General features: G+C 41.4%; 1 protein-coding gene across 1 annotated transcript in view; it reads left to right on the top strand.

Annotated features, from left to right (window-relative positions):
- The first annotated feature begins 21,029 nt into the window (after positions 1 to 21,029).
- Positions 21,030 to 26,948, top strand: part of LOC120024396 (disheveled-associated activator of morphogenesis 1-like) — a 68,334-nt gene continuing 62,415 nt past the window's right edge. The window contains exon 1 of the mRNA XM_038968637.1: positions 21,030 to 21,215. Within this exon, the coding sequence (XP_038824565.1) occupies positions 21,030 to 21,215 (186 nt within the window). The remainder of the gene's footprint in view (positions 21,216 to 26,948) is intronic.

The following is a 26,948-nucleotide window of genomic DNA, read 5'->3' as shown; positions in this document are numbered from 1 at the left end:
TGGTCCATGTTGGTACTTTCAAGGGTTTTTCTTTATTTTTACTATTTTTTACATTGTAGAATAATAGTGACTACATCAAAACTACGAAATAACACATGTGGAATCATGTAGTAAGTAAACATGTGTTGAACAAATCCAAATATATTTTATATTTGAGATTATTCAAAGTAGCTACCCTTTGCCTTGATGACAGCTTTGCACACTCTTGGCATTCTCTCAACCAGCTTCACTTGGAATGCTTTTCCAACAGTCTTGAAGGAGTTCCGACATATGCTGAGCACTCATTGGCTGCTTTTCCTTCACTCTGCTGTCTGACACTGCTGTCTCATCCAAAACCATCTCAATTTGGTTGAGGTCGGGGGATTGTGGAGGCCAGGTCATCTGATGCAGCATTCCATCACTCTCCTTCTTGGTCAAATAACCCTTACACAGCCTGGAGGTGTGTTGGGTCACTGTTCTGTTGAAAAACAAATGATAGTCGCACTAAACCCAAACCAAATGGGATGGCATATCGCTGCAGAATACTGTGGTAGCCTTGCTGGTTAAGTGTGGCTTGAATTCTAAATAAATCACAGACAGTGTCACCAGCAAAGCACCCCCACACCACCTCTTCTGTGCTTTACGGTGGGAAATATACAAGCATAGATCCTCCGTTCACCCATACCGCGTCTCACAAAGGCACGGCGGTTGGAACCAAAAAATCTCCAATTTGGACTCCAGACCAAAGGACAAATTTCCACCGGTCTAATGTCCATTGCTCGTGTTTCTTAGCCCAAGCAAGTCTCATCTTCATGGTGGTTTCTTTGCAGAAATTTGAACATGAAGGCCTGATTCACACAGTCTCCTCTGAACAGTTGATGTTGAGATGTGTCTGTTACTTGAACTCTGTGAAGCATTTATTTGGGCTGCAATTTCCGAGGTTGGTAACTCTAATGAACGTATCTTCTGCAGCAGAGGTAACTCTGGGTCTTCCATTCCTGTGGCGGTCCTCATAAGAGCCAGTTTCATCATAGCGTTTGATGGTTTTTGCAACTGCACTTGAAGAAACTTTCAAAGTTCTTGACATTTTCCGTATTGACTGACCTTCATATCTTAAACTAATGATGGGCTGTCATTTCTCTTTGCTTATTTGAGCTGTTCTTCCCTTGGTCTTTTACCAAATAGGGCTATCTTCTGTATAGCCCCCCCCCCCCCCCCCCCCCCCCTCCAACCTTGTCACAACACAACTGATTGGCTCAAACACATTAATTTGTGGAATTTCTTTCCTTAACTTTTTAGGAAGGCACACCTAATTGAAATGCATTCCAGGTGACTACCTCATGAAGCTGGTTGAGAGAATGCCAAGAGTGTGCAAAGCTGTCATCAAGGCAAAGGGTGGCTACTTTGAAGAATCTCAAATATAAAATATATTTGGATTTGTGTGACACATTTTTGGTTATTCCATATGTTATTTCATGGTTTTTATGTCTTCACTATTATTCTACAATGTAGAAAATAGTAAAAATTAAATAAAAACCCTTGAATGAGTAGGTGTTCTAAAACTTTTGACCAGTAGTGTACGTAAATACCCATCCACATTATTTAGTAACATTATCTATTGCTATTTTTTAGAACTGACACTCAGTTCTCTCTCTTGCTCACACTCTCAGACACACACACACAGGCTCACACCTTCGTTTTCTCACAACCCTTCTCTAAACAAACCCTAAACACTTTAGCAAACCACAAGGGGGTTAAACTGCCTGAGTCCTATAATGGTTCTGGCTGTTGAAAAGGGGTGTGGTCTAAAGCCAGTAACATCTGTGACTTTACCCTCAGCACCCACAGCATGCTGGTGGAACAGAGCGAGAGAGGGGAGGGAGAGAGATTATGACGTAGCGAGGCAGGGATGGACCATTTGTTTTCGCAAATTCTCAGGAATATTAGGGAGAGGCTGCATTTGCCGGCCGGCTGGGGGAAGATCAGGAACGTCTTCTTTTGCTGTGTGCTGTTAACCTCCCACAAACCGGGCTCTGGGAATACATCCAACCAGAGCTGGCCTATATTCTTCCTCCCTTTCATTGTGGACAGCCCTTGGGGAATTTTGTCACTTGAGGCTTTTTAAATCATGTGCTGAGATCCAATCAGTGTGTTACCTGGATACTGATAGCTCCCAGAAACAGTCTTTCGCTGGTAAGCTGTGATGGAAGCAGCTCTGTAGTAATGTGCGTGTGCAAAACTGGATACTGCAGCAACGTGGACTCTTAAAGGGGATACAGCAACTCTCACTCACTTCAATAGGGGGTAAGAAAATGCTGAATTTGATATCCCACCATTCTCCCCCGTAATGAAGTGAGAGAAATGGTATCTCTGCCGATAGGATGGTGTGATGCCTGCATGTGATTGTTACCTCTGCGAGGGGTATAGGCCTTGATGGACTGTTAACCCTTCAGTTGGCTATCTCACTCGGTGTGTTATTCCACTCGCTGGGAGGTGTGACTGCTTATATAATTAATTGGGAGGTGGCGGTTTGTTGAGAGGGGGGGGGGGGGGTGCCTTGGGCAGTTCGTAATGTAGAGATCTGTCCTCTCTGCATGCGGGGGAATGCCCCGTAATGACAAGCTTCGTCTAGAGATGTGCTGAGGCGGCGGGACAAAAATGCTCCAACCTCCCTCAACAGTTTTCTGTATCAGAGTATGCAGCCTTTGAGCAGAGCTGTGTGTGTGCGTGTGCGTGTGCGAGGGAGATGAGCTGGCATACATTTTTATCGGGGGGGGGGTGGGGCAGTGCAGATAAGGAGGTCAATGAAATGGAAAGTCACCTTGAAAAGAGAAGTCTCTTCAAGCGGTCTCTCTCCCAGGCATGCTATTTTCCACTCTTCATATGGTCTCTCTCAATTAATTTTGCTTTGCTTTATCAACATGCCCATAGGAGATGCAGCAAATCCAAGGAACAAATAGTTCAACTTAATGCCTACGTAGATGTAACATGGCGAGATAGTGAAAGGGATTGAAACTAACAGTTGAGAATGGTGGTGCAGACTCCTGTGTAACATAGTCCCAATGTGTGTGCAGCCCTTCCTCTGGTTTCCATCCCTCTCCTCACCTCCCCTCCCCTGCCCCATCAGTCTGTAATGTTAAGCAGTGTGTATGTATGAGAGTGGGATCCCCTAGCTGGTTGTCATGGCAGTTCCTAGAACTCATCAGTCCATCCATCCAGACAGTACATCTATCCATTTTGGGGGTATTTTTAAAACTCCATCAAAACATTTAAGGTAAGATACTAAACATCCATACTTTAGTGTGAGATATGACAGCGAATTAGACCTTTATTAGTTAAGCCAAAATGTAGGCGTGGCCTCTGCTTAGGGAGTGGGCGCTCTCTCAAATCCAATTTGCTTTGAATCCTTAAAAGCTGTGTTTGATTTTGGCTGGCGAATTTGGAAGATTTTTTTTTCCCTCCCCACAAATGACAAACGGAGGATTAAAGAGAAGGAAATATGTGGAATATAAGATTTTAAATAATACACAACGCTTTAACTTGTCACCCAGCTGGCGTTGTCAAGGCAACTGAGGCATCGTGAGGATTCCGCAGTTTGAAACTACATTGCAGGATAAGATGGTGTCTCATGGAGACATAACATGCACAGCTTGAGCTACTCCAGGAAGTGACGTTGCAGGCTATCTCAGTGCTGGCCCCTCTCACTGAGTAACTCTAGTTGAAGGCCGACCGGGTACTGCAGGCTAACTAAATTATCCTTATAACTTCTCTGCGATTTTTAAGAAGCTGTTCAAGGACATACGTCTGGTGTATTAGACGCAGTTATTGGCACCTTGATTGTCTTCGCACATTTTTTTTTTATTTACACAAAGATTGACATTTTTCCCTTCACTATAATGGGGATCCTGTTTTCTGCTAACAATACCTGCAGCACCGCAGTAGGTCTTGAACTTCTATGGCTTCAATGAGAGGGGGCAGTCAAATGTATTGCACACAGAATTGCTTTGAAATAGTGCTCAATAGTTGCATGAACGGTGACCATATGTTGTTTGGGATTCAAATTAGTAATTTATGAGCTTTTCTAAGGGTCCAGTTCAAAGCTCCAAGGATTCCCCCTGACCCCACCTGTTTTTTCTCTTCCCTTTTTGCCCTCTCCCTTCATAGGCCCTTTGACCAGGACAAACAAACAGACACTGCCTGGATGACACCCACCTGACCAAGCATGTTAGAACACTAATGTCCCTCCCAACCCTTCCCTAATATTTGCACTAATCTTATAGTTAGGGCCTTGCTTAAAGTGGTCATTTGCCAAAAACTATATTAATAAAACCCTATGAAATATGTCAAGAAGACATTGTGACAACAAGCAACCCCATTTTTAAGTCTTCTGGCAGTGTGGAAAGGATAGACTATTGTCTCTCTGCATTGGAATTTTAATATCTGGCTGACTTTGCTTGTAATGAATCTCTAGAGGCATGTCAAGTAATGCAGTGTTAATGTTTGCTTAAAGTGAAGGAATTTAGGAGAACAGTCAATTTTGGAGTCATGGGTGCACGCTAGGGCTGGGAATTGCCGATATGTATTGCGGTTCTCAAAATTCTATATGTATTGCGATTCGATACTGTGATTTTTATTGCGATTTGATGTTCCAAACATATTGCTCGCCACATGTCTGCTGCGGAGAGAGAGTCATGAGAACAAGTTTCGATCAGTCATGGAAATAAAAGTGCTGAAAACAAATTGGCTCCCTATTTGAAAAGAAGATGGAGAACAAGCTATGGAGGAAAAATACTGGAGTTATGGTGCCAACTAGTGCAAAAATAATATTGTGATATTGCTAAAACGATATATCGTCAACAATAATATCCCGATATGTAACTATCTGTTTCCCCCTCCAATCACTACTTGTAAGCTACCTACAGTTGAAGTCGGAAGTTTACATACACTTAGGTTGGAGTCATTAAAACTTGTTTTTCAACCATTCCACAAATTTCTTGTTAATTAACAAACTATAGTTTTGGCAAGTCTGTAAGGACATCTACTTTCTGCATGACACAAGTAATTTTTCCAACTATTGTTTACAGACAGATTATTTCACTTCACTTGAATCACAATTCAAGTGGGTCAGAAGTTTACATACACTAAGTTGACTGCCTTTTAAACAGCTTGGAAAATTCCAGAAAAGGATGTCATGGCGTTAATTAGCCTATCAGAAGCTTCTGACATCATTTGAGTCAATTGGAGGTGTACCTGTGGATGTATTTCAAGGCCTACCTTCAAACTCAGTGCCTCTTTGCTTGATATCATGGGAAAATCAAAAGAAATCAGCCAAGACTTCAGAAAATAAATTGTAGACCTCCACAAGTCTGCTTCATCCTTGGGAGCAAGCAATCAATCCCAGAACAACAGCACAGGACCTTGTGAAGATGCTGGAGGAAACAGGTACAAAAGTATCTATAGCCACAGTAAAGTCCTATATCGAAATAACCTGAAAGGCCGCTCAGCAAGGAAGAAGCCACTGCTCCAAAACTGCCATTAAAAAAAGCCAGACTACGGTTTGCAACTGCACATGGGGACAAATATCGTACTTTTTGGAGAAATGTCCTCTGGCCATAATGACCATCGTTATGTTTGGAGGAAAAAGGGGGAGGTTTGCAAGCCGAAGAACACAAGCCCGGGGGTTGCAGCATAATGTTGTGGGGGGTGCATTGCTACAGGAGGGACTGGTGCACTTCGCAAAATAGATGGCATCATGAGGAAGGACAATTATGTGGATATATTAAAGCAACATCTCAAGACATCCGTCAGGAAGTTAAAGCTTGGTCGCAAATTGGCCCCAAGCATACTTACAAAGTTGTGGCAAAATGGCTTAAGGATGACAAAGTCAAGGTATTGGAGTGGCCATCACAAAGCCCTGACCTTAATCTTGTAGAAAATGTGTGTGCAGAACTGAAAAAGCGTTTGCGAGCAAGGAGGCCTACAAAACTGACTCAGTTACACCAGCTCTGTCAGGAGGAATGGGCCAAAATTCACCCAACTTATTGTGGGAAGCTTGTGGAAGGCTACCCAAAACGTTTGACCCAAGTTAAACAATTTAAAGGCAATGCTACCAAATACTCATTGTGTATGTAAACTTCTGATCCACTGGGAATGTGATGCAAGAAATAAAAGCTGAAATAAATAATTCTCTCTACTATTGTTCTGACATTTCACATTCTTAAAATAAAGTGGTGATCCTAAGTGACCTAAGACAGGGAATTTTTACTAGGTTTAAATGTCAGGAATTGTGAAAAATTGAGTTTAAATATATTTGGCTACGGTGTATGTAAACTTCCGACTTCAACTGTAGGTATAACTAGCTAGCTACTAGCTAGTTCAATATCTCATGATTATAAGGCCAACAAAATTTTTATAAAAACAGAATATTATTTAACTAAAAGTTTAACTGTGTTAGCCCAGTCGGTAGTTTATCCAGGGTCAGTGATACATAGAGCAACCATGTGTTGTCTATGGGGAAGTGCAACCTTTTTGCAAGCAAAATTGCTAAAATAAGATGAACCTCATGTCATCTGTAACGCTACAGGAGATTAGCATTATCTCCTTATTTTATATATATTTTTTTATATATTTCAATCATTTGGCAGATGCTCTTATCCTGAGCGACTTGCAGGAGCAATTAGGGTTAAGTGCCTTGCTCAAGGGCACATCCACATATTTGTTTCACGTAGTTCGAATCAACGAGCCGACTAAAGGCCTTTCGGTAACTGGCCCAACGCTCTTAACAGCTAAGCTACCCGTACTTCATTTACAAGGGTTGGATTTGCACGAAACAATTTTGTATGTCAACATGTGCTGCATATGGTTTGCCTCAAATGCATTGTCTACTGGTGTTATTTTAAATTGAGAACCTATAGCTCAACATTTAGACTGTGAGTTTAGCTATTCTCTGCTTCAGATGACAGATGCCCAGTAATGCCATAATATTGTAGATCTATGGCTGCATTGGCAATGCATGCCATATGATAAGCTGCAAAATGGATAAGCTGCAAAATGGATTCACATATCCATTTTGAGAGAAGGTGAGAGAAGGTGACAATCAAATAAAACAGATTGGAGATCTTACAACTAGACAAAAATGAAATGTTTATTTTAGAAACACATACATTAGAGACAACCCCTTCCCCTCTTTATTGCATAATTGTGATCTGATTAATCAACATTGACACTAGTTCATTTTGAAAAATAGTTGAACAATTCAAACAAGTTTAAACACTTCACTTCAAAGAATGAACACTTCATCACTTCAAAATGTACAAATAAGCTAACTTTTATGTAAAGATGATAACATATCTTAGTCTAAACAACAATAGATATTTGAGAAATAACATGTAGGCATCATTTCAGATGAACAAAAAAAAAGTCCATACCAGCTGTGGCCAACCTTGCTCCATTGATCCCTGATCTACTTGGTGAACAGACTTCTATTCCAGCCCAGCAATAGCACACTTATAAGTAAGTTTTAATAAGTTGAATTAGGTGTGTTATTGCTGGGCTAAAACAGAACCCTGCACACCCAGCAGACCTCCAGCAGGGTTGGCCTGTTCCAATTGTGTGTGATTAACTATTTGTTTTGTATACAACATTTGCTTACATAGGTAGGCCTATACATATAACCCATGGCATACAGGATATACCCGTAGTCTCTTGAGACATCTATTGGGACCACTCTCTTCATCTGCAAACAGGTTGTCACAGCTTTCCATATGAGGACAGAAACGTCACAGAAACAGGCTTCATTATACTAAAATTAGATAGCACTGAAATATTATGTTGCTATTACTGTATCTCTCCGTACTCAAAGTTTTCCCCTCTAGGGACTGTAACTGGAGAATCTTTTCATAATGTCCTCCGACAAAATGACCTGCCTTACCCATACAAAAAAAGATTGTAGTTTTGAAACTGCAGTCGACTGTGGCATTTTTGGCGCAGTAATTGCAGAAGAAATGCAATTGTAACTGCAGTTACAATGCAAAATTACTGCAGTAAAAAAGTTGTTTTGTATGCAGTATTTGCAGCATACTGCAATTATACTGCGCTCTGACTGCAACTTTTTTTGTAAGGGTATCCTGTAGCCTACACCCTCACTTTACTGACAGCTGGAGCTGCAATCTCACCCTTTTAGATGGCTGTTATCTACAAATGCATTTAGAGACTGTTTATCATTTACAATGATGACATCAAATAACTACCTATTAGCTAACTAGCTGATGATATTTAATTCACTTAGCTAAATCGTGTGTATAGTTAGCTAGCTAGCAGCTCAGTTGAGTTAGCTTAGTAAGTGGCCTACTGCAGGCAGCTAGCTAATAATACATCTTGTTTTTACATAACATTTTTTTTATTTTTTTATTTTTTATACTTATACTTGAATATGTTCTCCCACTGCCAATTATTTTGTTTTTGTAAGGACAATCTTCCAGATTTTGTTTACGCACATAACACCCAGCACCGCTTCTACGGGCGGGTTCTTGAAATGTAACATCCAATACAAATTTTGCCGAAGGGAGCTGGTGGACCATTTAAACCGTTTTTGCAATACAAAATTCTCCAAAACACGAGACTACCTTGTATGTAACAATGTCACATGGTTAATTTAAATTAGAAAAAGCCTTTTTAGTGTTACATTTTTTTAACATATTACTCACAAGTATTTGAGTACTAATATCAATTTGAATATTGTAATAGCCGCATCCCTAATATGAATGATATTTGGGGAGTCACCAGAGAACTTCAGGCCAGGTTTACTTTCAAAGCAGTTAAACCTCTGTACCAAACGCTTGCCATTTCTTTAACCTCAATTTGAAGGTCGACCTGGGGAAGAATGCAAACTCATCGCAGTGAAGTTTAGACTGGGGGGTGGACGACATGTCTTGTTGAGATTGACAACCCTGCCCGTCTTTCAGCCAGCTCTTTTATCCTCACTCCCTCAATTGCCCCAGTCAGGAGGGAGTGTGGAATTTGACCTGTGTTGATTTTACCCGAGAACCTGATTTGTCTTTTACTCACGCTGTGTGACTACAGTTGTCACGTTCCTGACCTGTTTTCCTTTTTTCTTGTATTTATTTAGTTGGTCAGGGCGTGAGTTGGGTGGGTTGGTCTATGTGTGTTTTTCTATGTTGGGGTTTTTTGTGTTCGGCCTGGTATGATTCTCAGTCAGAGGCAGCTGTAGATCGTTTGTCCCTGATTGAGAATCATACTAAGGCAGCCGGGGTTTCACGTGTGTTTTGTGGGTGGTTGTATCGCGTGTCTGCATTCGTGCCACACAGGACTGTTTGTCGATTGTTTTCATGGTGTTCTTTTGTTTCGTGTTCAGTTTCGATATAATAAATAATCATGGACACTAATCACTCCGCATATTGGTCTGATCCTTCTCGCCTCTCCTCCTCGTCCGAGGAGGAGGATTACGACGATCGTTACAACAGTGGGCAAATGCGCTGTCCTTACCATGGCTCTGTAAGGGGAAAGACTAGGGCTGGCTTTATACTCAAATAAACATACTCTGTAACCAGTTTGTACGGTACGTGGTGAAGTATCAGAGGTCTCCATGTGGAACATAAGCTCAGACCATATGACATGCATTCGTTTTGGAGCTCAGCTCATACTCTCTGGAAAACAACAGTCTTTGGATAAATGGAGTTCCTTCCCTTACAAAAAAGTGTGCAGTATAACTGCAGTATGCTACAAATACTGGCCAATATTTTTTTATTTTTTGCTGTTGTAATGGGTCTTCATATTGTTGTTCTTCACCTCCTAGATATGATCACATACTGTACTCTGCAGTACCAGTCCCTAGGTAACTTTTCAGTGCACTACAGCTACCTAGTCCAGCCTTGACTATATACAATTGTGGAGTTTAGAACCGTCGGTCGTAGTTGGCCTGTTAAATAAATGCATTTTCTCATCCTAGGTCATGACACTAAGTGTTGACTGAACTGTCGCCCCATTGATGTGTTCTCGGTTAAAGACGACCTTAAGCCATTTACCCAAATCAAATGTGTTTTTTTCCAACAGTCACTGATTCCCCTAACACTAGCCAAAGTCAATTCCAAGCAAAACTTCCTTCCTTTCTCTCTGTCTGTTCTTCTCTTTGAGATCCTTCTCATATGACTGGATTAACAGACGCCACTCCCATGAACACCTTGGGCTTTCGCCCATGTGACATTCACACTTCAGAGACACTGCTCCCCTGTCACATCAACACACACACAAACACTTTCATAAGAACTCTGTTACTTTTGTGTTCGGGGCTTGCCATACACTCGCAAGAGACTCACGTGTGCAATTATGTTACACTCTACAAACTCGGTTTTAGTCCCCTTTAAAACTGACCAAATTGCTGTTATGGTAACGTAGTACATAGTGTTATAGCTTATGCATTTACAGTACTTAGTTGTTTGAGTCAGAAGTTTAGGGTTATGTCCATATTAGGTGTACAGTTTGATGCTTTATTAAAGGAAAAGTTAATATTTTCCAACCAAATGTACCGGACCCATATGCATTGTGTGCGTAACCTGATTATGGGGTCCACCACGGTGCTCAGAATGACAAAGAAATAGCCTATTCCAAACAGACTGGGACAGTTGTGGGACAATAGATCCCAAATTCATACAACCTGTAGGTCTACATCCCAAAAACATTCAAAAGCAATGGTGTTTATGCAACAGATCAGAACGTTTAGCTTAAAATGTTGACAAACTATTATTTCTTAATGTTATAAGCGCAGCAATGTACACAAGGCAGTAGGTTGCATGCAAATGTTCCCGCAAAAAATGTATACTGCATCCAGCTCATTGCAAAGTGGTGTGACATGCTGACGCCTGCTTAGTTGCCTATGCATTTGAATGGCGAATGGGAAGTGTGCTTCAATTACCATTTGAGAAATAAAAATGGCTATTTTTAATCGTGGCCATAAACTGTTAAGATGTGATTGCATTTAGAATTTTTGCGCAATGATTGGGCTTATAAAAGCACATTTCACTCCATCAGCAACAAACAAGCTGTTTTGATCTGTAGCAGCAGCTCTTACGCTTCATCGACTGGTATTCCAATCAATGAATGGGCTAAAATGCATTTTCGCATTTGGCTGGCCTCAATTTTTTTAATCGTTTTTTTTATCGGCCAAAAGCCGGCTATTAACGGCTAATGGAAACCCTGTTCCAGACACTTTTTGGTTGAGTTCACATGGTTTTGAGAAACTTACCCCAACCAGCGATAGACTTGCTCATTCTGCATTGCCAGGACATGGATAAAACATGAATAAAAGCTCCAAAAACACCCAAATACGGCCTTTTAGAAAGGGCAACGCTCTTAGTATAGGCTAGTGATGCAGGTCTTTAGATGTTGTGGACATGCAATTGTGTCATTTCGAAATTTATCCGCAACGTTATTTCCTTGTGCTGGACTCGAGCGATACTTTTCTGTGTGCTCACCAACGCTGTAGCCACTAGCCAAGCCATTGATTTTTGTGTTCACCTTCAGATTGAATTGCAAGCAGAAGTGCATGTTGAGTGAGCCAAAGTCAACGTGATGTCATGACATGTCTTTTGGAAAGAGGAGCAAATGGGATGCCATTTAATCTCTCGATGCCCCAGAGGGATTCAAACCGTTGTTGAAAATGCACTCTTACTTCCCTTTTTCCCGACGGTAGCCTAATCGTCGGACCTGACTGGATTAATGAATCAAAGATCAGTTACTAGGGAAGGGATGAGGGAAGACTGCGTTTTTAACATACTCTAATAGGGCTGTGCACTTAAGATGGTAATGTCTTTTCATAATGAAATGGAAGGAACAGTTGGTTATAAGTGATATGGAGACGAAGTCCCTCTCCTTGTTTCTACCCATAAAGGTTATCTGGCACAGTGTTTGAAGCTTGAGCAAGCCAAGAGATAAAACAGAACATCTCAAAGAAACTGAGCGAGGCAGGGGAGAGAGGAAGGGGATCGAGGGAGAGAAGAGGCAAGTGAGAGCGCGATGAAAGAGGAGAGCGAGAAGAGGGTTGGTTATGTGAGAGCGGGAGCCAGAAGGGAGGGAGGCTGCTGGAGTAAAGGTGCCAGCTCTCGTTTGATGTGTGCAGCACAGCAGGCCTCCTTTGTGGGGTTGCCTCCAGACTGCCAGCGATGATGCACCTCTGTCCACATTCATCCACCACCTTCCTTAGTCAGATACATGGTTTAGGAACGTGAGCACCACCCACGTTTAGGGCTCTTCTCTTCTGTTTTTTTTCTCTGCAAGACCTAATATACAGTGGGGCAAAAAAGTATTTAGTCAGCCACCAATTGTGCAAGTTCTCCCACTTTAAAAAGATGAGGCCTGTAATTTTCATCATAGGTACACTTCAACTATGACAGACAAAATGAGAGAAAAAAAATCCAGAAAATCACATTGTAGGATTTTTTATGAATTTATTTGCAAATTATGGTGGAAAATAAGTATTTGGTCAATAACAAAAGTTTCTCAATACTTTGTTATATACCCTTTGTTGGCAATGACAGAGGTCAAACGTTTTCTGTAAGTCTTCACAAGGTTTTCACACACTGTTGCTGGTATTTTGGCCCATTCCTCCATGCAGATCTCCTCTAGAGCAGTGATGTTTTGGGGCTGTTGCTGGGCAACACGGACTTTCAACTCCCTCCAAAGATTTTCTATGGGGTTGAGATCTGGAAACTGGCTAGGCCACTCCAGGACCTTGAAATGCTTCTTACGAAGCCACTCCTTTGTTGCCCGGGCGGTGTGTTTGGGATCATTGTCATGCTGAAAGACCCAGCCACGTTTCATCTTCAATGCCCTTGCTGATGGAAGGAGGTTTTCACTCAAAATCTCACGATACATAGCCCCATTCATTCTTTCCTTTACACGGATCAGTCGTCCTGGTCCCTTTGCAGAAAAACAGCCCCAAAGCATGATATTTCCACCCCCATGCTTCACAGTAGGTATGGTGTTCTTTGGATGCAACTCAGCATTCTTTGTCCTCCAAACATGACGAGTTGAGTTTTTACCAAAAAGTTATATTTTGGTTTCATCTGACCATATGACATTCTCCCAATCTTCTTCTGGATCATCCAAATGCTCATTCTTCTGGATCATCCAAACTTCAGACGGGCCTGGACATGTACTGGCTTAAGCAGGGGGACACGTCTGGCACTGCAGGATTTGAGTCCCTGGCGGCGTAGTGTGTTACTGATGGTAGGCTTTGTTACTTTGGTCCCAGCTCTCTGCAGGTCATTCACTAGGTCCCCCCGTGTGGTTCTGGGATTTTTGCTCACCGTTCTTGTGATCATTTTGACCCAACGGGGTGAGATCTTGCGTGTAGTCCCAGATTGAGGGAGATTATCAGTGGTCTTGTATGTCTTCCATTTCCTAATAATTGCTCCCACAGTTGATTTCTTCAAACCAAGCTGCTTACCTATTGCAGATTCAGTCTTCCCAGCCTGGTGCAGGTCTACAATTTTGTTTCTGGTGTCCTTTGACAGCTCTTTGGTCTTGGCCATAGTGGAGTTTGGAGTGTGACTGTTTGAGGTTGTGGACAGGTGTCTTTTATACTGATAACAAGTTCAAACAGGTGCCATTAATACAGGTAACGAGTGGAGGACAGAGGAGCCTCTTAAAGAAGAAGTTACAGGTCTGTGAGAGCCAGAAATCTTGCTTGTTTGTAGGTGACCAAATACTTATTTTCCACCATAATTTGCAAATAAATTCATTAAAAATCCTACAATGTGATTTTCTGGATTTTTTTTCTCATTTTGTCTGTCATAGTTGAAGTGTACCTATGATGAGAATTACAGGCCTCTCTCATCTTTTTAAGTTGGAGAACTTGCACAATTGGTGGCTGACTAAATACTTTTATGCCCCACTTTAGGTGAATGCTTCTTGGGCTTAATCTCGGATACAAGTACTGCATGTAATGTGCCCTTGTCTCAAGCTACAACGATTTGAAGCTACTCTACACAGGAACTCCGCACCAAGCCAGGAGTAGACTTGTCTATCAAAATAAGAATTAGAGTTTTTGGTTCGTTTGTGGAATTGTGTTTTTGTGTGCATGTATCGAAGAGAGTGATATTATTGCAAGTAATAATGTGGTCGAGAGTGTGGGAGAACTAGTAATATGAGGTGAGAGTAGCTGGTAGGTGTTGTTGTGTTGAAGTTGTTCAGGGTCATTGAGCCCTCCAAAATATGAGTGGAATGTGATCCAGTCTTGGCAAGCCAATGGGAGGGGGGAAAACTTGAAAGCTTCACATACAACCTTATAGAGGGGCAAGTTCAGGGGCCAGAGTCAGGTTAATGAAATGACTGTAAACATGCAAACCCTCTGAGGTTTACGGTGACATTACTCCTAATCTGGCGCACACAGACTCTCTCCCTCCCTCGTTTCACGCTCCCTTTATTACATTCCCCCACCCCCACATTCTCCCACAATTTTTCACACACTCCTGCTTTTGCACTCACGCTCTTTAAAACTCACAAGGTCTCCCAACTAGAGGTCCAAAAAAGCCCATGGAAAGCAGACCCCAACAGACCCATGCCCATTTGGATGTAAGAGACTCGTTCAGATCTGAGAGTAGAACGAAATGTAGAAATAAATCTTTGACCTGGCGTAGCCAGTGCCAACAATGTCATGCCTTTTAAATAGCAGGGGAAAAAATTATTGTCGACATTCATAACAGTTATAGTCTATGACGATATCGTCTATATCAGGGGTGTCTAATAATGATAATGAACCTACATTTATACAGTTTATTGACTGTGTCCAGCTCGCTAATAATCACTGGAATTAAACTAGACAGTCGGGAGTATAGAACATTTCAAAACGATGAATAGTTCTCTATGTTTTGCAAATTTGGATGGTGAGGAAATGTAACCAATTTTCAGTGTGTCCTTCCAGAACTCGTTGATGAACGAATGCAGCCCCCTGGGGCAAAATTTAGTTTGACACCCCTGGTCTATATGAATGCAGCTGCAACTGTATTGAAGCCATTGGACGCAGTTTATTATGGCGCAATACGCTTTATTACGTGCGACAGGTTCAGTATACATCACTGCATTCTGTATCAGAAAGTAGGCTGGGCCTCTTTTGAAGTCTTGTACATAGATGCATTGCACTCTTTTTGTTAATAAAGCCCTTTTGCACAAACCTCCATCGTACTTTACTTCATTGTTAACCTACAGATGTACAAACTACTAGACCTGGTCTCGGGGATCTCTATTGAGTCAGGTAAATCTGCTTTCAGTTTCTTTGCACCCCATGTATGGAATGATCGACAGAGTTCCCTGCAACTTGATGTTATGGTGCCTCTGGGGCACTTAAATTGTTGATTTAAGGACCTCTTTGCTGAGGAATGTGATCGTTTTCCCTGTGGAAATAGAGTTTATAAAACTGAATGTGAAAAATATACGAGTGATTTTGGCCGACTGAGCCAGAGTTGCGTGTCCCTAAAGACTACCTATAACAAATTACAAAAAAAATATTCCTTATGTTTCGATGTGTAGTATATTTAAAACTTTAGTCTATAGCCTATCGAACTCGCACAGTCAAGTGAAAGGGTCGCAAAATGCGACCAAATGGTCGCACTCTGGAGCCCTGTCATCGTTGAGCTTGTCCTACTCAATTTAAGACTTTGTTGTGTGTCTTAGTCTCCTCACACAGATTATTGTTTTGGCAGACTCAATAGTACTGTGTTTGTGTGTTTGTCAGATGTGTTTCTGAACTGCTCAGTACCAATGAGGTGGTACCACAAAACCATTTCTCCAAACCACCCCTTTTGGTCAAACCACAATATCACAGGTCATAAGTTCAGCCAAGAGGACCGGGAGTCCAAGACTCTGGAGCAAATATAGCTTCCACAGGGATGGAGATGGTAGAATATCTAAATGCACCAAAGACTATACAAAGGGATAATAGGAATCGTTTCCAGATGCTTTGCTCTGGCTTTAAGAGTCCAGCTTGCTCACATTTGGATTTGAGTCTGCTTCAAACATGCACCTGCGCACTGCACTTGTACTCAACAATAAATTACAGTTTGTTGTTGCAGCGATCATTCAGGGCCACACTTTTTGCTGCTGGATTGAAGTGCTTGGTCACGGAGGTCCAGCAGGGACTAGAGACAGCTGCTGACAGATCTCTCGCTCGTTCGCCGCATGTTTTGGCCATGTTTTGATGCTGCTGTGCTGCGGGCAGGAAAGCATGGTGACCCTTGACTGCTTGCACAGTTCGGGTGGTGGCCAGAACAGATTTTTTTTCTCCCACTGGTATTGGGCAGTATCTGTGTCAGGATGTTCCACACAACCCTATTGGAGTATCGAGAGATGCACAGCTAGATCACAGCTGGTTGTTCTGTGGTGGACTGCCCCAAAAGGAGGGGTTGTGTTTGAACACTTGTCGACATTGGTGAACTTTGTCTTATCCCGCAGTAATATTTTAGCATCCCTCATTGCTTGAATGAGACCGATTTGCATTCATAATCACATGTACATAAGGAATGTTTTTTGTATTTTTTGTTGTTGTTCGAATCTCTGCTAAGAATGTGTACAAAAATTCTGAGTGCTCGAATACGTGACATTATGCAAAGGCGCTTACTCTTTTCACTTAAGGATCACAGTGTCAAGTGTAGACAGGTCGTGTCTACACCTTGATACTTACATGTGACTTCAGCTATCAGAATGCGAAGATCACATTGAAAAGACAGGTGGACGCAAAAAAGTTGCTTTCTGGTCTGATGCGTTCAGATCTGGCTGACCACCTTGACCACTTCAGGAGGTGGTCAGAGAGCGTCCTTTTTATCCACGCCAAACTTGGTGCAAAACCACACCCACGAGTAACCTAGCAAAAGGCACGGTCAGGGATGCATTGTGTGCTGATTTCTTCTGGATGCAATCTGGCTACCAAAAGCGCATACAGTGGCTGACGTCATCAGCACTCCTCCCACAAGTCTCCAGAAATGTGTGTTTTGGGACCTAGAGGCACCTTTTCATTATAACGTTGGAAGAAATACATGTGATTAATGTGTTTGCTGCCCTCATAAATGGTAGCCAGCTAGCTAATATTTAGGAAAAAAGTTGTTTTGTTTGGCTAGAGTTATGCTAACTTCTTTGCAATCCCTTTAGTGTTGCTTGCTAGCTAGTTAGCTACAGTAGTTAGCTACTGCCATCAGTTGTGTTATCATATTTTGCCTATTCCACCGTTTTGTAGAATGCATACTGGCATTTGAATATAGCACAGGAAAAGGGAATCCGGACACAATGGATACATTTAAGTGTAGATGCATGACGCGTTCGGGATTCCATGATCAGAACTCTATGATCAGAATACTAAAGCTGCATGAACTGTCAAGTCTAGACACGGCGTGAGCGCAGTCTGACAGTTTTTTTTAAAGAAGAGGCAGCTGGGAATTTCTCTCCGGCGTCAGATTAGCTGAGATTTGAGGTTCAGCTGTGCCACTGTGGTGTGGCCAGAACTCTGTCAGGCATCTATGCCAGGACAGCCCTGGCCCCCTTGGAGGAAATGTGGGCGATTCCCTCTGAGACCCTACATTTACTCTATTGTGTATAACTTTACCACATAGGACTCCACCTTCTACAACTTGAAATGTTTTCCTTGCCCCATGCTTTGTCCTTGCAAACTCATTATCTGGGCTACACTGACACATTCACCGAGGTGAGGTGAAACCCTACCGTGTTTTTCCAACAATTGTCCGCAGCCCTCGGGCTAAGCAGCTGGGCTGAGATACCATACCACCGCCCTCACCTCTGTCATTATACCCTCACTCTGCACAGGTGTGCACTCCCTGCTTCTGCATGAGTAATGCTACACTTGTGGATCACCCTGCTGTGTTACACCACTTGAACTTTCTGGCTGACTGGATGAACTGCGGGGTGGTGTGATCCTTTAATTGTTAATGGCAAATCTCATCTGTGCGTGTACAGGAAAATTTATCTGAAATATAGGCTCAACCCACCCCAGTAAAGCTACACATGGTGCATGTCCCCACAGAGCAACGCCTGGAATGCTCACATTTTTGTGAAAATGTGAAAACAGACGTTAGCACAGGGCTATGTGAGGCATGGCTTGAGCCCATATAGCCAGGTGTTGTTTACCCAGCATCTTCTGCTGGCATAAGACAGCGTCTCTGAAATGTGCACATTTCAGCAGCTCTGAGTGAGGCGGTGACCTCTGCCCCATGTCTTGGCCCGCCCTGTGATAAAATATCTGATCCTAGACTGGTGTATGGCTAGAGACAGTAGCACAGTGGTAGTGAAATTTGTTATAAGCTCAAAGGGCTATCATAGATTGTAGCTGAGACAGCTGACCCATATCGCTTTCTGGAGGACTTGGGGAGGCATACTATGGAAGTATAAAGAAAATTATATTTTTGCCTATATTGGCGATTCCAGCGTTATGGATGTGACATTTGCATGCAAAATCCCAAATTGAATTTCTCACATATTGGACTAACTAAACAAAAATTAAAATGTTGACGTATGTGTCTATAGTACCCCTTGGGGGGAGTGTATACCCCAAAAAACTGCCTCCTAAATATAAGCATGTTGGACAAAAAAAAAAAGCTTTATGGGAGACTTAACTTATTAGAAAACTCTTGAGTTTGTAAGTCTTAGGTTAAAACATTCATAGCCATTTTAAAGTAATAATGGATATGACAATCTTTTCCTTCAGAGAGGAAATACGATCGTTATGGATGTGACAGTCTGAAATAGTCTGATTTCGCGATCAAAATCGATTAGTTGTCATCTGGAATGTTTTAAAAATGTCAGCAGAAGGCCGAGTACTTTAGGGTTACTTTATTACAGGTGACCAGAATAGTATACTACATAGCGTAAGGCCAGGAAGGCAACATACCATAATGGGTGAAACATCTTTTTTTATCTTCATATGCGTCGAAATTGACCTTGGACAGTTGAATGTAGACACATTTTAGATTTTTTTTTAATGTATTATGCCTTTTCTGAAAAATTCCAATAAAACATGCAAATGAGGCATGATACTGCACAAATTCTTACACCGCCAATACACTTTTAGGGACAATGGATGAAGTCAGCATATTTTGGGTGTGTTTAATTTAGAATAACACAATCATGGAATATTCACAGATTGTGGATAAACACCTTTTTATCAAAAAAATCTATCACTAAGTTACTGCCATGTGTGAGAAAGGCATTTAGGCATATACTGTGTTTTCGAAGAAAATCTTACCGAGAACACAGCATTTTCATGATATCAACAATTTGCTTCTTTGAAAGTATGAAGAATATTTCTCAGAAGCACACAAAATGTGGCACATGCATCTGAAGCCAAGAATACGATGCATCCGTATCCATCTAATCCACAACCGTTATGGATGTGACTATATCATAATGCTGAAAAAGGATACTGACAATGAAAAGATACCAATTATAAACCATATAAAACCTTGATGGAAGTTGGCTTTACAGAGTAAGTTTCAAGATGATCTGATGAAAGGTGCATGTTTTACAAAAACATTTCATTTTCCTAAAAGACTGTAGGAACTCTCAAATAAAACTCAGGACAGTTCAATGTAGTATTATGATGTCAACTTCATAACAAACACTGGGGGACAGCTGTAAGTGGGGAAAAATAAATAAATAGAAGCTCTGTGAGCCCTTTCCAAAAGCCATGGAATATGATTGACTGAAAAGCCTTATTAGAGACTTGGCATCCTACTCCGTAATGACCAAAATTCATCAAATGTCTTACTTAAACTGGTGAACTAAAGCATACACTCAAACAAATAATTACGAATGTGGTGTCATTTGGAAATGAATAACTATTTTTGCATTCTCAAGTTGACTTTCCCACAGAATTGACCATATGCTATTTTTATTTCTTACACAACATTGTCTCTTTGTTTTTTTTTCCCCCATAAAAATGACTAATAGACATATATTACGTGCATGATATTACCGTATCTCTAGAATTTTCATTAGCATTGAACAGCTGTTGTGGTTTGATTTAAGTTATATAGCACCTGTGCTCAGAAGGCCTGAGGTTGAAATGCATTTCTGAACCATATGTCTGTGGTGTTTCTCATGCTCTTCACTGACTGGTTTAGACCTCTACACATGCATAGCATGGTAACATGTTAACAGATGCAACTTCTAAACTGCACTGACCACTGTGATTATTATTATTTGACCCTGCTGGTCATCTGTGAATGTTTGAACATCTTGGCCATGTACTGTTATAATCTCCACCCGGCACAGCCAGAAGAGGACTGGCCACCCCTCAGCCTGGTTCCTCTCTAGGTTTTTTCCTAGCCTCCTGCCTTTCTAGGGAGTTTTTGCCTAGCCACCGTGCATCTACATCCGCATTACTTGCTGTTTGGGGTTTTAGGTTGGATTTCTGTACAGCACTGTGTGACATCAGTTGATGTAAAAAGGGCTTTATGAATACATTTCATTGAAATTTGATTGATCACAATCATTACGTCCTGGAAGGAAAGCTGATTCTTCCGAGGGAGAGGGTCTAGATTTCACCTACCATCTGCTTTTTACCCTGTGTTGTAAATCAATACAAGTGGCTGTGCGTTTACAACCAGTGAAATGGGATAGTGTGCCCTTTGATTTTTATTAACAGACACCTCTTTAAATATTTGCATTTTAAGTGTGAGGTTTCTATCAAGCCACTGAAAGCCTTTTTAATTATGGCTATTTTTCTGTGATTTGGCTCAGAAAATCTCTGGCCCTTGCTAACTGAGTTGTTTTCCTTATCAGGAAAAAATAATTGGGCCTAGAGCAGGAAAAAACCCTAGCCCTACTTATAATCAATGCATGCTGTGTAAACCAGGGATGTTGTATTGTTTAGATATTGTGTTGTTTAACCGACCCCATCTTCTCCATTTTTGTACCGTCACAGGGCTCTCTAAAGGAGTTGAAACACTGAGGTAGAGGAGGCAGGTGTTGCAGAAAGAGCCTCACCCCCTTCTCCCCCCAAACCTGAACCCTCTGCTGCACCAGCGGTAGCCATGGCACCCCGGAAGCGTGGTGGCGGCGGCGCCGGAATCTCCTTCATCTTCTGCTGCTTCCAGAGTGGCAGCGACCACCCAGAGATCACCTACCAGCTGCGCGAGGACTTCGCCCTGCAGACCATGGAGCCTTCACTGCCCATGCCAGGCTATGATGAGCTGGACGGCATGTTCTCCGAGTTGGTGGTACGTAGCGACCAGAGTTTCCTTTTTGGTATTATTGTCAGGATTGTCATGATTTATTTTCTGAACATGGGCCACAGTTGAAAATGAGCTATGTTGCTAGCTTGGGTTTAATACTCCGGGTCGCTATTCACAATTTCCCCACTGGGGGGGAAAACACGGGAGTTCTCATAAACCACAAGCAAAAAAAAAGCCTACATTTACATGTTACTTATGAGTGCGTTTCACACTACTTTTGGATTATAATTGGATTGTAAGGTTTGAATATCCTGCTTAATATAATGTTTTTGTAATCGTCGCCAATCAACTGCATTAAAATTAAATCACTTCAACTACAACCAGTAAAATGCTCTTTGGCTAGCTTTGCTAGAAGCCCATGTCGGTGAGTGTTAGCATTCTAGCTAACAACTGCTACATCTGAAATAGGTATTTTGCAACGGTCACAACAAAATATAATCTTAGCGACTGTTCAAGCAATAACCAAAACAACATTGTAACCATATGGGAACCCGCAAAATTGTTTTGTTTAGAAGTAATAGCCTAGATTTACGTAGTTATGTTGAATGGGCAAAGATGGCAGTTGACTTCCCCCCCAAGGTGGGTGTGGTTTCGGAGACTACTTCTTCATGATGTGAATAGCGATTCGGAGCTTAGCCTACTTTCGTTGTGCAATCATTTCCCTCTCGTCTCAGTTTAGCTGCCTTTTTCTCATCCTTTCAGTCTGTTAATTCACTTCTTTAATCTGCCATCCACTGCCTATGTGGTCCTCTGACATGGTTGCCACACTTATGCAGGCCGCCACCAGATCGTTTTGCACATCAATAGACCCCTATTGAGAGGCCCTGTGTCTCGGCCTCCTCCTTCTGCTAATTGCTTGTTTTTGTCTGGCCTGCCCTCCCTCTCTCCAGCCTGGTTTGAATAAGTGGAGTGTGATGACAAAGGGGGTTTCCAGTCGCTATGTTTTCACTGAGGGGATAGACACAAGCCATCCACTTGCCCGATAAACCCTAATTTGTCTGGGTCGGAGGTAATTTAGTGAAAAAGCTTTAAAAGATCAGGGCTGGCAGGGAGATTGGCGGCCACCTATAAAATACCATTACCTTATTTAACAGATTTATATTCTGCTCAACTGTAGACATGAAGGGGATTGTTTGCTCTTGTATAAAGAGGGCAACCAAGTTGGTTGTCCCTGTAGTCTTGAATATCTTTTTTCTCGGGTGTCCTTTCCCTTGTGACTAGTAACAAGCTCGTGACCACTACCCTGGCATTGGTCATGGGGCTAGAAGGTATGAAGGAAACTGTTTGAGTCTATTCCAGCAGCATTTAGTCTCCCGTCAAGGGTTCAGCCAGGCCCGATCCTGCTTAGCTTTAGAGGCAAGCCAACAGAGCTGTAGGGTGGTAATTTACATGGTTTAGTATGTCGACTCTAAATAAAACGAATGATGATTGTCCCCTTCATAAAAGCTAATTATAGTATTAATGTATAACAATGCAGCAGTCATTATCCTTGTAGAACCTGAATTGATTCCTTGAGTCAAATAGATAGATTGTAGATGGTGAGGCACTCTATTCTCTTGTCATAATTTAATTCAGTCCGCATGCCACGGCCACAGTAACAATTCTGTCCTTTGTCTTTTGGGTTGTTCCACGAAGAGTCTCTTGAGTAGTGTAACTTGGTAAAAAAAAATAGATATATAATCTTATAATTTTAACATTCTGTCATAAAGAGCACATCAACTTAATAAAAAAACATGTTTTCCCATCTCAAGAGATTAAATATAAAAATGACTAGTCAAATCAAATTTTATTTGTCACATACACATGGTTAGCAGATGTTAATGCGAGTGTAGGCAAATGCTTGTAGTAAGTGCCAAATTAAGTAACATGTTTGACCGTAATGGAGTTGACGATTTCACCTTAAATCAGACATAAATAGTGACAGGAGGAATGGAAGCTTGTTGTGTGCAACAGGGAGAGGCAATAAAATGCAAGTCTTAACAAAACATTTTTTTCTTTCCATGGGTAACAGGGTTGACTTGTTAAGCTCAACCCGCTCAGTTTTCCACCACAAAACACCAGAACATATCCAAAAAGAATAGAACCATCTCACCTGCTTTTACACTGATTTTACTATTAGATGTTTGTTTCTTTAAAAAATATATATTTAAAGAGGAATAGTTTCACCATAATAAAACGAGAGTTCAGTTCATATAAGACGGTTGACGTTAAAATGAGGGACATTTTTTTATTTTTTATTTATTTATTTATGAATCACTAATCACTTGAAATAACCTCCAGAAATGACTTTGTTAAAGCAACAATATAACTAGTGCTTTACAATGATGGTGAAAACTTGGAGGAGTTTGAGGGTTAAGTAGGTCAACACTCTTCCTAGAAGTAACAGGGTAGGTACATAGAGGGACATGCCAAAATGCAGAATTGTAGCAAGTCTTTATTCATGTAAAACAAAGCCCATTTATATGATGTTGTATGTGGTCTATCTTAAAGGGCTTTAAATTCAATATTGGTGCACACTTTCTACTTAAAATATCAAAGGGATGCAAAAGGCCTCATTTCGCAGAACGACCCTTTTGAGTCGCTAAGTTGAATCACAGGGCATATGAATTGAGTAGCCATCGGCCTTATAACTAGCGTAGAGCTGTGCTAATATGGCTAGGAAAACTAAAATGAACATGTATTTTACTGCACTTTCACTGCGTCTTTTTAATGTTTTGTGTCTGTAGGCGGATTCTGAATAAATGTGGGGATTTTCCCAAAGGCTATAGTGTTCCTTGGTGGAGGCTCTGAGACGCTTTTCTGAATGACAGGTCTGGCGACTTCACTGAGCAGCTCACAGAGCATGGAGACATTGCCAGTCCCATTTTAGATTGGGTCCGAACATCTTTAGACCTCAATGGCAAGCTGCGTGCTGTTGTCTCTAGCCATGGATGTCGCATGGAAGCATGTTGTAATGTATCGTTGTGATCTGTATTTTCTTTTACAATGTCCAAAATGTTGCATCCCATGCTATTGCTACCTTAAGTGTCATCCTGTGTATTGGTGCACAACAGGTGCTGTTTTGTGGAGAGAAAATACATTTAACATAGTAGTACTGATAATTAGGCTTTGCCTTTATAGACCCAAATAGACTCTTCCCTGGGGAACGAAAGAGAGTAACCTAATTGTTCTTCTGAACTACATCTGTACCTCAAAAGGAATACCATATTAGGGAAATACTGGAATATCCATAAACTGTATGCTTGATGTTAAACTCAGATTAATTTGGGATTTAAAAGGCCAACCAACTAGACCTGTGTCTTTTCTTGGTCTTATAAATGGAATAAAACAAACTGTCATATTAAAATATATTTATACCTTGATTCAAGGAAACCTACCTCAGCAATGTTTATGCAGTTCCTTTGTTTATGCAACGAGCTACTGCCAGGCAGCAAAGTCTTATTCTGAAACTGGAAGCATCGTACGAAGAGCCTTCTTTGTCTGTACTCAACACAAAACCACAGATTTTATTTGACTACAGGAGAAATGGGTTTGTTTATATGCTACCACAGAAATCAAAACGCATCCGGACAGGATTCAATTGGACATGTAGCAATGCACAGACATAAGCAGTGAGATAAGTAAAAGTGTTGCTGTATTTTTCTTCAGATGTCTTTTACTGTATGTCTAAGAGTGAAATTGATCGTTAGAATTTTCAGGCCTTGCTTTTGGCTTGTCTGTATCTTGTCATCTTTAGCACTATATGGTAGTTGATTCAGAACAGCCCCCTTCCTGATGGCCCTAGGAGGATAGGCTACTGGAGTTAAGTAGGAGAGGCCTGTCTGGTGAGGTCATCTAAAGAGGCCAGCCTCACACTACTCATCAGCTTGTAGCTTGGCTATTCCCTGCCTTATGACAGTTAACTTAAGCTCTATTGGCTCTGGTTTCCCTCAACATGCTATCTTTCATAGCATTCGTTTATACACAACATGGGAACTCTCTGGCCCTGTACACATAGTCTGCATAAAGCCCACTAAGGCCATTGCCAGACGTCTGTCATGGCAGGCACCTTTTGAACGTCTCCCCCCAGCAGTATTCCCAAGGAAGTAAACCCCAGAATTTCTCCCTGCGATAATAAATAACATGTTTAATGACCATGACACATTGCAATGAAGATCAGATGACTGATGAATGTGTTATGTTGCTAGTGTTAACACACACCTAAACTATAGATCTTGATATGTAAGGCTATAATCCTCAATCATTTTAATCTTATCAATGGGTTTGTTTGAAATTAAATGCAATTTAACTCTTTCCTTATTACTGTGGTAAGGACATTTGTGCCTGTAATAAGTCTGTAGAAGCAAATCCTTGTCTAGGGTTAGCGACTATTATACAATATGAAAATATATATGAGGCTCAGCTGACCAAGTCCTGTCTTTGAGCAGCGGCATGTTGACGGGAGTGCTGTCAGGTGAGCTTGACATAGGAACCCAAGGCTCCAGCAACCAACCTCTGTCTGCCATTTTCGTTTTCGTTTACACAGCTAAAGCTCTGAAATGGAGATGGCCTTTGGGAAGCATTACACTAGCTTGTTATCGTTATGCTAGTACTTCAGATAAACCGGCCTGGCTGGTCGGCTTTGCATGACATACAAAGCCGACCAGAGCCGACAATGACATACTTCTAGTTTTAAAACAAGTATAACCTGTTACTATGACTGCCTCCACAGGGTAACACAGGCAAATAATACTAAATGACTTTGTAATGTAATCGTCCTATATTTTAGAATGCAAGCACTGTTTTAAGCATTGCACAACTATTTGCAATGCATTTGCCACCTCCTAACTAGAAATAGATGTCCCACATCCTACAGCTGAAGTCGGAAGTTTACATACACTTAGGTTGAAGTCATTAACTCGTTTTTCAACCACTCCACAAATTTCTTGTTAACAAACTATAGTTTTGGCAAGTCGGTTAGGACATCTACTTTGTGCATGACACAAGTCATTTTTCAAACAACTGTTTACAGACAGATTATTTCACTTACAATTCACTGTATCACAATTCCAGTGGGTCAGAAGTTTACATACACTAAGCTGACTGTGCCTTTAAACAGCTTGGAAAATTCCAGAAAATTATGTCATGGCTTTAGAAGCTTCTGATAGGCTAATTGACATCATTTGAGTCAATTGGAGGTGTACCTTTGGATGTATTTCAAGGCCTACCTTCAAACTCAGTGCCTCTTTGCTTGACATCATGGGAAAATCAAAAGAAATCAGCCAAGACCTCAGAAAAACAATTGTAGACCTCTGCAAGTCTGGTTCATCCTTGGGAGGAATTTCCAAACGGCTGAAGGTACCACATTAATCTGTACAAATTGTGCGCAAGTATAAACACCATGGGACCACGCAGCCGTCATACCGCTCAGGAAGGAGACACGTTCTGTCTCCTGAAGATGAATGTACTTTGGTGCGAAAAGTGCAAATCAATCCCAGAACAACAGCAAAGGACCTTGTGAAGATTCTGGAGGAAACGGGTACAAAAGTATCTATATCCACAGTAAAACAAGTCCTATATCGACATAACCTGAAAGGCCACTCAGCAAGGAAGAAGCCACTGCTCCAAACCCGCCGTAAAAAAGCCAGACTACAACTGCACATGGGGACAAAGATCGTACTTTTTGGAGAAATGTCCTCTGGTCTGATGAAACAAAAGTAGAACTGTTTGGCCATAATG

Source organism: Salvelinus namaycush, chromosome 29, assembly GCF_016432855.1.
Source record: "Salvelinus namaycush isolate Seneca chromosome 29, SaNama_1.0, whole genome shotgun sequence".
Classification (NCBI taxonomy): Eukaryota; Metazoa; Chordata; class Actinopteri; order Salmoniformes; family Salmonidae; genus Salvelinus; species Salvelinus namaycush.
This window is presented reverse-complemented; position numbering and strand designations above follow the sequence as displayed.